This window comes from Echiichthys vipera (genome assembly GCF_963691815.1).
Source record: "Echiichthys vipera genome assembly, chromosome: 7".
In the NCBI taxonomy this organism is placed as follows: Eukaryota; Metazoa; Chordata; class Actinopteri; order Perciformes; family Trachinidae; genus Echiichthys; species Echiichthys vipera.
This window is the reverse complement of record NC_139832.1, coordinates 28,218,008-28,230,611: the sequence shown is the minus strand read 5'-3', so window position 1 is coordinate 28,230,611 and position 12,604 is coordinate 28,218,008. Positions and strand designations below refer to the sequence as shown.

At 41.7% G+C, this 12,604-nt stretch overlaps 1 protein-coding gene across 1 annotated transcript; it reads left to right on the top strand.

Moving 5' to 3' along the window:
• Positions 1 to 3,680: 3,680 nt before the first annotated feature.
• On the top strand, positions 3,681 to 11,303 carry lcat (lecithin-cholesterol acyltransferase; the record flags this gene model as incomplete). The annotated part of the gene is made up of 7 exons (XM_083916952.1): positions 3,681 to 3,831; positions 7,488 to 7,644; positions 7,982 to 8,097; positions 8,307 to 8,402; positions 9,120 to 9,344; positions 9,566 to 9,761; positions 10,940 to 11,303. The coding sequence occupies 7 exons, from the start codon at positions 3,681 to 3,683 to the stop codon at positions 11,301 to 11,303; spliced, it is 1,305 nt and encodes a 434-aa protein (XP_083773078.1).
• Positions 11,304 to 12,604: the final 1,301 nt, after the last annotated feature.

The window sequence follows — 12,604 nt, the reverse complement described above, 5'->3', positions numbered from 1 at the left end:
TGGGTCCCAAATTTTTTCTTTTGTATATCAAAGACATATGTTATGTTTCTAAGATATTGCACTTTGTGTTGTTTGCAGATGACACGAATATTTTTTATTCAGGGGATGATTTACAAAAACTACAGGAGGAGATCAATATAGAATTGAATAAACTTAAAATCTGGTTTGACACAAATAGGTTCTCACTCAACCTCGGTAAGACAAAAATGATGATGTTTGGAAATTGTAGAACAAATAAACAGGTAACATTAAAAATAGAGGGAACTTGTAATTGTAATTGAAAGAGTACATGAAATAAAATTCCTGGGGGTAACCATAGATGATAAAATGAGTTGGAAAGCACATGTTAAGCATGTACAAACCAAAGTTTCAAGAAGCATCGCAATAATAAATAAAGCAAAAAAGGTTTTAGATTACAAATCCTCCACACTCTGTACTGTTCCTTAGTCTCACCGTATTTGCAATACTGTGCTGAGATTTGGGGCAACAATTACAAGACCTCACTACAGCCACTAACCATCATTCAAAAAAGAGCCATACGTGTCATTCATAACGCCGACTACCGGGAACACACTAACTCGTTATTCCTGCAATCACGCCTACTCAAATTTACAGATATGGTCTATTATCAAACAGCTCAAATTATGTTAAAAGCTAAATGTAATTTTTTACCTACAAACATACAGAAATTATTCAGCATATATGAAGGGGGTTACCATTTGAGAGGGACAACTAATTTCAATATTCCACTAGTGCGTACGATCAGGAAAGGTTTTTGTGTTTCAGTCAGCGGGGTGAGGCTTTGGAACAGATTTCATAAAGAATTAAAGGAATGTCCAAACGTAAAACAGTTTAAACTAAGGTATAAGGGTGTGATCTTTACAAGGTACAGGGATGAAGGTACTCAGGATCACTAAGTGGTATAATGGGCACAAGGGTGTGATGGGGTGTACTGTAAAGTATGGGGGTGGATATTTTTTTCTATATATCTTTCTGTGTGTATCTGAATCACGTATTATTATTTTGGTAAACACACGTACAGCTATATGTGTGTTACTTTATTGTGCGTTGAGGACTTTTTTTTGCTTAGCACTCAGCAAAGCGTTTTACTGTTTTTTTTTATATATATAAGAGATCTGTTGGGCTAGGAAGCTCATTTCTATTTTTGTTGTAAGTTATAAAGAAGGATAAGGGAAGGGAGTTTATAAGTTTAACTTCTTCTCACTCCTTTTCGAATATTTTATTTCATGATGAATGCGATTACTGTTGTAGATATGTATGTGCATTTATGTGTATGTACACATATGTGTGTATTCATTTCTTTAGAGAAATATTTAAAATAAATGCAACAAACAAACAAACAAACAAACAAACAATATTTGTTTTTTCCAAACGTTGTCCCCTATTTTGTCTGAAAGTGACTGGACTAATTATGCAGTAGGAATGTGTGTGTGTGTGTCCAGTAGAAACTGGTAAGTTCCCCTCACATTTATGGTGGGGTGACAGAATGCCTGATAGAAGGATGCTTGAGGCAATGTTGGTGTGCCCTAAACTTTATTGAAGCTTACAATTATACATATATAGATACACTCAAAAAGGGAACATACAGTACATATCAAACAGAGAGAAATAAAGAAATGAATGTGCAAAGTCAGTAGAAGTGCATATGAAGTCCATGAGCTTTTAATAAAGTGCTGTGTGTGTTTACAACTTCCAGTTATTCCATGGAAGGAGCTGTTTCTTGTCCTGGCTTCGTTTCCTCCGGAGCTCAGTGAGCACCTGTTTGCACACGGCGTCACTGTCTATTACAGTCCGCTGGTGAGTCATCATGCATCTGGGCTTCCACACTTTCATGCACACGATGTATATGAAATATATATATATGATCAGCTGCATCAGTTCTTTTTGTTTGTCAGTGGGGCTGTTTTCCAGGACACAGTACAATTCCTTTATTAGTCCCGCAACGGGGAAATTCGATTTTTTTTCACTCTATTATTATTATTTATGTTACACACACGCAGGCCCGAAATACACACATGCACAGACAGGACCTGTATACATGCAATTGATGGAGAGATGTTGGAGGGGGCTGCCAGTGACCAGCGCCCCGAGTAGTTGGAGGTTCGGCGCCCAGGAGATGAACTGGCGACCCTCCGGTTCCCAGCCAAGTCACCTATGGACTGCGCTACTGCCGACTTCCCTCTCTCTGTAACAGTCCATTAAAAGATGCTGTTGGTTCCCATTATCATTGGACATTTTTTTGTTTTTACGTAGCAACTCCAAGACGCACCAGCTCTGCCCTGCCTTAGTGTCCAGACATGTCCTGACCAGTGCTCTGTGGTGACCCCGCACCACATGAGGCCGTTTATTATTGTAGTGCGTGAGCACAAGTGAAGCCCAGTGTGCGGACAGAGTGTAGTGTGATCAGGATGTAGTCACACTCTGCAGACTCCATGAGCGTAAACAGTTGTGAAGTGTTCCCATTAACAGAGGTGACAGCCAGTCCACCTGCTGTGCCGCTGGAGCCACGCTGTAACCGTGGCAACAGTACGGTATGATGACATTTTAACGTGCTGCCTTCCTGTACGGTCTACAATTTTGTAATTCAGAAAACCAGTTTGGATTAAAAATGCCACCACACCAATACAGAAGAAACAGAGGCAGATTAGAGGGTAGGGTATATTTAAAAGTTGCAGAAGCATGGAAGTCGTAGCACATATTCACGGTTTAATCATAAACATAATCATAGAAACATTTCCCTATCCATTCTGGCCGCGCAGGGGACAATAAGGTATGTACGTTGGTTTGTTGAACAAACTGCCAAAAGTCAAACGTGTTGCTCCATTTTGGAAGTTAAAGTTTCTTCTAGTCAGACAAGTTAGTTGTATGGTATGGATGTCCTCTTAGCTTTTTCATCCTAACCATACAGCTAACTTGTCTGACTAGAAGAAACTTTAACTTTCAAAATGGATAAAGAAGACATTAGAAACACAATCGATCTATGTGTTGTTCCACGTTGTACATGTGTGATAACTTAGACCGTGTTTTGTTAATAATGATTATAATTCCACACACAAAGTCTTAAAGTACTGGATTTTACGGTGACCTCGAACGCCGCACCAGCTGACCCATAACCGTGCGTGTCCGGAGCCCCGCAGCTGGACTCTGCTGACTCCGCTCAATGTGAGGGGGAGCTGGGGCTTCGGTAAGTTTTACCACACAATTTAACTTTAACATCTATTTCATTCAATGAAACAAGCAAACAGCCACAAGCTAAAGACAAAACCTCTAACCATTTGGTTGGTTTAAGAAAACAAAAATCTAGTTTCTACGTTTCTACAGAGCAGTCGTTTTTTCCCTAATAATGATGTCCTCATTTCTGTTGTCAATCATTTACGTTGTGTTGTGTAAATAAATGCGTGTGATTCAGAAGAAGAATCGATAGGGCAACGAGTAAACTGTACAGTCACACGTTTTATTTGTCCCTGTGTCTGCCCTCCGCCCGTGGGTTCGCCTGACGGTGCGCCATGGGCCGATGACAGCGTGATTCATCATCCGTAGTGTGGAAGAGTGTCACGGGTACTGTCGTGTCCACTGGTCTCTGGCTCTCCCTCCAACACACACACACACTCACACACACTCACACGCCGAGGCAAAGCACCGACCAACGCCGCAGAAACATGGGGCCCGCGGGACACCTCTGCTCGGGGCTGCTGGTCGTGTGTCTGCTGGGGCTTCGTCACTCCTCGGGCTTCTGGATCGTCGACGTTGTCTTCCCGCCAAACGCCAAAGCCAGAGTACCGAGCAACAGCACTCCACCGCTCATTATCGGTAAGCACCGGCGCGCTGGACTTCAGTTAGTCACGGTTCATTGTTAAACTAGACCAAACAGTTGTGTAGCTATGTTTGCATGTCCGGAATTTAAATGAGGTCTCAATGAGCAAGGCTAAGGGTAAAACAGAGAACAGGGGGGTCTGAAAGCTCCATGCTAAATGTATGTCATCTGGTTTGTAGTCATTTTGAATGGAAAACCCATCTGGGAGTTCACCTGAAGTGCAATACGATAAAGTGTAATTCCTGCGTAAAATCATCCTATGGTCTTTTTTGTCAAATACACTCTTCAAATAAGCCAACTGTTTCGTGTAACAACTATTAACGGAGAGGCGCTAACAGTCGCTAACAGCCGAATAGGGCTATAACACTAATTAGCTTGAGGCAGTATGGTGAAGGCATTAAAACGTCTTTTTTAACCACGACTACTGCTAAAAATAACACCAAACCTCGTAGTTAGTGAACCCAGAGTTTATTTAAAGAGTGTTTACAAAGACTTACCTACTGGCCCCTGTACCAGCTCCTCTCATAGTAAAGTCCATTCAAGTGGATTAGCAAAGTCAATCCCAAAGGAAGGAGCCCATTGGTGCTTTGTTTTGTGTGTAGGGACTCTTCTCATGCTGCTGCAGAGGTTTGCTTTTATTTTGAGCAGCATTAGTGGTTAAAAAAGACATTTTAATGCCTTCACCGTGCTGCCCCGAGCTAATCACTGTTAGCCACGTCCGGCTGTTAGCAACTTTCTGGGATATCTCCGTTAATTATTATTATTATTACACGAAAAAAATTGTCTCTCTTATTTTACAAGTGTACTTGTCGAAAAAGACCCTGGGATTTTTTTCCCTGGAATTCCACTTTAACATGCTCTATTTTCTTGAGGCCCTGTGTCAAGTGTACTATATAGGTGGTTTTGAGCATTTTGCCAGGAGTGTCAGTCTGTGGACAGATTTTGGCACCTTGACAGCGTCACAATCGAGAAAGGTACGGTCTCAAAACTGCATCGTAGTTGAGCTCAAAATGATGGCTGAGTTAAAAATGGGTGTGGTCTGAGCAAGGGGGGCCGGAAGTAGGGAAGGGACCCCCACCACTTTACGGCCCTGGCCCGATAGCTGTACAAGATACAGTCAGGGAAATTTACAGGTTTGTAGTTGAGATCAAAATGAAGGCTGAGTTCAAAGATGGGTGTGAGAGGAAGTTGGGGCCCCTATCCATCTATCTTTCTATCTATCTATCTATCTATCTATCTATCTATCTATCTATCTATCTATCTATATGACTCTCCGTGTGTCTGTGTAGTGATGTGTAGGCTATCAGTGAGGCTGTACACTGCACTCTGTACATCTGACCCTGTATTTAATGCTTTGTGTCCTGCTTATCTAATTTTTTAGGTACAAAGGGTGAATATGTGATGCAGTGGTCATGCTTTTCAGTTGTAGGGTTTTTTGGAGTTGTTCCGATTCCAACACCAGTATTGGAAATGCCTCTGATACTGCCTTAAATGCTGACATACCTGTATATGGTCAAGATAGATCATGTATTTCCATCTTCCCCTTTCCTCCTCTCTGACCCTCAACTCATGATTACTCCGTTCTTCATAATGATACCTGATTTCATGTCATTACATCACTTTGAGGGAGTGCAGTCAGAACCTGAGTGTCGCACTATCCCACTACGATACGTGTCTGTGCCTCCACTTTAATGGAATAGTACAGTATTAAGGTTTTTGTTTTACCCACATTGATACCCCACAGCCTCAACGGCATTATCTAGAAACAATCATTGTAACAATAGATATAGATAGACTACATGATATAAAATGGTAACCCGATGACATCAAAAGGCAGCTCCTTGATTGTGATCAAAACAAGAAAACATCTGCACATCCTTCTTAGTCTTTTACACACATACATTAGGTGTTATAAAAGGGTTTTGACCCAACTTGGTGTCTTCTTTGAGGTTTTCAGTGTACTGTCATTATTTGGAATCCAAGTTTGTTGTTGATTTTAAGATAACACTGCAGTGCATGTTCTCTTCCCACCGCTTATGACTCTTTGTTTGCACATCAAAAGGTCACTGTCCAAATCTTGGTCCATGCAGTCGATTGTTCAGTCCATTTAAGGGGTTTCCACATTTTGAAAAGTTGAGAAATCACTTAAAACACAGAGTAAATATCTGACGAAAAACAAACTGTTTATTCAAACTAATCAGTTTACTACGCACTTTATTTATTTTTAGATCCACTCTTATGTCACACATTTTGCAAGACATTGTGAATCAATCAATCAATAAGCAGTTTTAAAAAGATGCATATACTGTTTAAGTGCTGTGGTGAATATTAACCAGAATCTTCACTGTTTTCCTTATTTTTTTTAAACGGCACCCTGCGGAGAAGCACTCTGAGAAGCATTTGATTGTAGTTTGCAATGACATTAAAGACTTTCTATTCTATTATGTAACAAAGGAGTGCAAAGAAGAGACTAACGATAATATTGTACACATTTTATTCACATTTCCTACCTTCAGAACACATTATTGGGACCCAAGGAAGGGTTTGGCGATATGACCTTTTAAATCTTGCAATCAGCAATGTAGGTTATTTAATATTTTGATAATGATATATAGCATGTTTTCTGGTAATTCATGAAAATAAATAGTCCATATGAAATAACCACATGGTGAAGCCAATATTTGTGCACTCTGTGTGAATTAAATACTTGACGAATGAAAAGTACTTGTACTAGTACTAGTGCAATATTACTCAACATGCAGGAATCCAAACATAAATGCATGCTAATGTTGTAAATATTGCCGTAATGCAGTTTGTTTTGGACATTGCAATTTAAACGATTTGGATAAAAATAAACAAAGGACATTTTCATATAATTTTGGAGATATATATCTTACTTCTAACACCTTTTTCTATATTGCTCAGCCTTACTGGTCGAATAAGGACTTTATCTCAATATATCCCTATATCTGCTCACATATGTGAAATCATCATCATGTAATCCAGTTGGTATCAATCACATTCAACTGTGTGGTAATATAGGGTTTGAATAATAAACCAAGACTGCAGTTTTCAAATGATACCGTCACAAAATCTCAACATGATTTTTTAAAATCACAATATCGGTTCCACTGAAAGACAATAATTGATCATATTTAATTATCACCCAGCCCCAACCCAGAGTTGAGTTTGAACTTTGAGCCTTCCCAACTGTAACATTTCCCTCTTATAGAGTGGACGCAAACAACACCATTCAATGACTGGTGACCTACCGCAGCGGTTACCAACCTTTTCAGCTGGTGAACCCTTAAAGTAAGGCAAAGTTGACCTGTATCCCTTGTCACAGCCGGCCCACAGTATGTCTACCAAAGAGTGATTCCCCCCTCTTGTTATATTTGTCAGAGACCTGCAGAAGAGCAAATTCTACAACATTTTACAAAAACAAAGGTGTAGTGAAAAGTAGTCCAAAAATGAATTTTAATTTATGGAGAAGAACAATGTCTTTTACCTCCTCCTGTTCCATTAAATGTCTTGTGATGCTTCAGATTCATCTTGTGACCCACTGGAAACACTGACCTACAGTATACCTAACCCTTCTGTGCTTACCTTGCACGGGATTCTCTTGACTGTGTATGTGTGTTTGTGTCTCCAGTGCCAGGAAACTTGGGGAACCGTCTGGAAGCTAAGATAGACAAGCCGACACTGGTCCACTGGATGTGCTACAAGAGAACTGAAAACTGGTTCCCCCTGTGGATTGACCTCAATATGTTCATGCCTATAGGTGTAGACTGCTGGATTGATAACATTAGGTAACACCAACTGCCCTTTAATGACGATTATGTATAACATTTAAGCATATTCATACAACATTGTCCCTACACCTCTGCTGACTTAGACCTTCCTGTCTGATCTCAGCAGTCACTACCAAACATTCTCTAAAGTGACGGTAATCAAATCTGTAAAAGGACAAAAATATTGTGCTTTCCACAAAATAATGGTCTGAGCTGCCCCTATCAGAGAGGACAATTATACAGTGGGAAGCACAGCAATATTTTGGTTCTTTTTCAGATATTATTATAGTCACATTAGAGAATGTTTTTGTCCAACTAGACTGACATGAATGTCCATGTGATTTGCATGCCCCAGACTTGTTTACAATAGGACGACTCGGCGCTCATCCAACTCACCAGGGGTGCAGGTGCGGGTGCCAGGATTTGGGCAGACATATCCCATTGAGTTTCTGGACTCAAACAAGCTGGCTGGTGAGAAATCTGCATTTGGGGTTTTGGGATTCTGTAATCTTTCCATGCATGTCCTTGTTGAATAATACAGAAGTGTCAAACGATTCCATGAAAGCAATGTTACCTTGGAATTTGTCCAGCGTACTGTATGGGCTTGTGCTTTATTCATATATCTTAATTAAATCTATCTTACAAGTAATATTCATTTATATATCTGGTATGATCTGCAGGTTATTTTCATACTATGGTGCAACATTTGGTTAACGTGGGCTACATTCGAAATGAGACAGTCCGAGGAGCACCGTACGATTGGAGATTAGTACCTAGTAAGTATCAAAACTACACTATGCACCCTCACCTGCACCCTCACACTGCAACTGGTCGATCAAAAGAGCTTTGTGCAGCTTATCTAGAGTATGTTGCCTTAGAAGAATAAAAGTACATCAGAAGGGAGAAGCAGCCTGCAGACCAACTCAGCTTGTCCTTTTCAGGTTATAATGTCCTTTGTAGCTGCTTTTTGGGCTCCTTTCCCTATGATGCCATTGATGGGTGAAACAACAAAATAAAGTAAAACCCCATAGAGAATCTCTGAAAAATCCATGGCAACAAAGTAATGTGTAAGAAACCCACTCCAGTTAGTGAACTGTGAAAGAGACTGAGTCAGAATGGACCAAGATCAAACCAGAGCAGTGTGAGAAACTAGTGATGTCCTGTGGGTGCAGATGTGCTGAAGTCATTCAAAGCTGTGGCCTCTACACTTCCTGTTCATTTTTGAATTCTAGAGAAGAAAACATTGTTGAAATCTTCTCTTCTGAGAAGAGACCTGGATTAAAATGGGTAAAGTTAAATTGTTTTAAAATATTTCAGAGATTCCTCTGTGTACCAGCTCCGTAGGAAGCTCTCGTACCACCAGTGGTACATGTAACACATTCATAGAATCAGTGAGGTAGAGGATAATGATTGGTCATTACGCGCACTTATACATGCCCTTATCGACGTTCCTGCCATCCGCCTGCAACCCTCCTGTCATCCTCCTCCCACAGATGAGAATGCAGAGTATTTTATAAAGCTGAAGGACCTGATAGAGGAGATGTACGACCAGTACCAGAAGCCTGTTTACCTGCTGGGACACAGTATGGGCAGCCACTATGTCCTCTTCTTCCTCAACCACCAGCCTCAGGCCTGGAAGGACAAGTACATAAGAGGCTTCATTTCACTGGCAGCTCCATGGGGGGGCGCTGTCAAACTGTTTAGAGTCCTGGCGTCAGGTAATGACAAAGCACTTGAAATAGAATACAGTACAATAGAAAAGGCGACTAAATGGACCTGCACCTGGCACTGCAAGTTTTCCTGTGTATGTTTCCTATTTTGTTGTTACCACTGAGATAGACTCAGAATTTAAAACAACCCCCTGATTTGTAGTAGTATGTTCCTCAAATCTGTACATTCTTGCGTCTCACATTTGCACCTACCGTCCTGTTCACCGCAGGGGAAAATGACGGCATCACGATGATCTCTACCATCAAGATCCGCGAGGCTCAGAGGAGGCAAACAACTAATCCCTGGATGCTGCCATCTGACGTAGTCTGGCCAAAGGACCACGTCTTCATCTCCACACCGACTAATAACTACACCAACCAGGACTACCAGCGCCTCTTCAAAGACATCAATTTTGAGGATGGGTGGTAACTAACAGCTTTAATGTTATAACACAGTCTGTATTATATTCCTGATTACCTACGTAGCTTTGAATGATTTGGAGAACAGTGCTGACATCATAGCAGTGGCAATGTATATCAGTTTTAGCACTTAGGACACATGAGAACCTGGTCACCTTTGTGTCCTTCCACTATTATAGACAGGGTACAGGACAGTATTTCATTAGGGCCCGAGCACCAAAGTGAGAGGAACGTATTGTTTTTGTAGAAATTATTATTTTTCATGTGCCGGCAGCAACTAGTTTGGGGCAGTCCTGGATCAGACCCCTGGTGCTGGGTTTTTTTCGCTGGCTGAGGGTCCTCCAGCGGCCGCTGTAGAGATTGTGTAGCGGAGGCACAGCGTGTGTGGACTTTGTGTCGTGGTGGTATAACAAATCCCTTTTCCCCCTGTGCTCCTAGAGAAAAACACTGACGTGAAATTTATCGTGGTTTTAGCTGGCTAATGTTAGCTTGCTTGCTAATGCAGCCAAATTGCTAGCTAGCTGATTCATCCAGACTCCTAGAGCTGATCTGACTGGTCCAGTTACAGCTAGCTGGCTAATTCTAACTTGCTTGCTAATGTTAGCTCACCGAAAATTGCTCTGCTGCGCGGCGTGAATCTGCCGTCATATTATTGTAATTCATTTTACAGCATTATGCAAACAGGAACAGTCAATTATGTTAAGTCTCACTGACTGTTTTGGCTGGTACTCTCCCGCGGCTATGAAATGGGCGAGAATGCCCGCGCGAGGAACAGGATGCTGACTGCAGTTCACTGATGGCCACAGGTGTCATTAATAACAAGAGTTTTATTTAAGTTACACAGAGTCCCTTTAACTGCATAACCTTCTTACTAACTAACTTTTAACCCAACAATAATAACCCATGACTAACTCTGTTTAACAGGGCAAAACACCAAAAGACAACAAACACAATTTCTAACACTAATAATTGTACATTTGCAGATTTAAACTGCTGAACGGCATGATTTTAGATTCTATGTACTCCTGACAGTAGAATAAGCCATTAGAAACAGTATATTAAGCAGTCAGGTGATGATCAATCTTAAATGAAAATACAATATAAATATTAATTATAACTACTTTAAAGTTTTAGTCACTGTTCCACTTAATTTCACAACATCATTTTCTTCTTGTCGGTTCCAGGTACATGTGGGAGGACACCAAGAACCTCACCGGTGACCTCCACCCACCTGGTGTTGAGATGTGGTGTATGTACGGCGTGGGAGTTCCAACTCCGGTGACATATATTTATGACGAGCAGTTTCCCAACTCGGACCCAGTGGACTTTGTTTACGCCGATGGGGATGACACAGTAGACAGCTTAAGCATGAGTCTTTGCAAACGCTGGGTGGAGCAGCAGGAGAAGCCCGTCCATGTTACTGAGTTCAGAGGGCTGCACCACCTGGACATAGTGTTCAATGAAAAGGTGCTCAACCAAATCCAAAATATACTGGAGGGCCAGTCAGACGTGCCCGGTGAGGTTGATGTCCAATCTGGAACTAAATAGAAGAAAACAGCATTTAAATCAGAATCAGAAATACTTTAATAATCCCAGGGGGAAATTATTTTTCTTACAAAACTCCAGATACAAACAACAAATATTATACAGACTAATAAAAAAACATATATAAGAAAAACTCAAATTTAAATGTACAGAAAAGAATATTTACAGTAGTGAAATACATACAAGATCAAAGATTGTCTGTGGTTGAGTCTGAATCACAGAGAGGAGCTGACAGACTCTTCTATGGATGTGTTGTATAGTTTAATGACCACAGGCAGGAAAGATTTCCTGTGGTGCATCTGGGTGTGAGGAGTCTTCTGCTGAAGGTGCTCCTCTGCTGGGCCAGTGTGTTGTAGAGAGGGTGGGAGACATTGTCCAGGATAGACCGTAGCCTGGACAGCATCCTCCTCTCTGCCACGGTCCTCAGGGTGTCCAGCTCCTCCCCCACGACATCACCGGCCCTCCTGATCAGTTTGTTCAGTCTGTTGGTGTCTGCGACCTTCAGCCCACTGCCTGTTGGTGTCTGCGACCTTCAGCCCACTGCCCCAGCATGTGACAGTGAAGAAGATCACACCGGCCCCAACAGACTCATAAAACATCCTCAGCAGATGTTAAGGACCTCAGCCTCCTCAGGAAGAAGAGTCCACTTTGGCCCTTTTTGTAGACAGCCTCTGCGTTTCTAGTCCAGTTCAACTTATTGTTGAAGTACATCCCCAGGTACTTCTACTCCTCTACAGGGTCCACAGGGACCCCCTGGATGGAGACAGGGGTCACAGGTGTTTTTACCCTCCTCAGATCCACTACGAGCTCCTTTGTTTTAGTCCATTCACTCCAAGTGACAAAGTTGCCCACAACAGTCCTGTATTCACTTTCATCCCCCTTCCCAATGCAGCCAACTATTGCTGAGTCATCAGAAAACTTCTGAAGGTGGCATGACTCAGTGCAATAGTTGAAGTCTGAGGTGAAGAGGGTAAAGAGAAAGGGAGAGAGGACAGTCCCCTGTGGGGCCCCAGTGTTGCTGACCACCCTGTCAGACACACAGTTCTGTAGGCGTACATACTGTGGTCTGCCCATCAGGTAATCCACAATCCAGGACACGATGGGGGCCTCCACCTGCATCGCAGCCATCTTCTCACCCAGTAGAGTTGGACGGATGGTGTTGAATGCACTGGAGAAGTCAAAGAACATGACTCCCACAGTGCTCGTTAAAGATATACTCTGTAAGATTTCCATCCATTTAATCGTCTTTTAAGTTAATATCTATCAGAGAGTGAGTTAAAACAATGGTGATTGATCACATGACC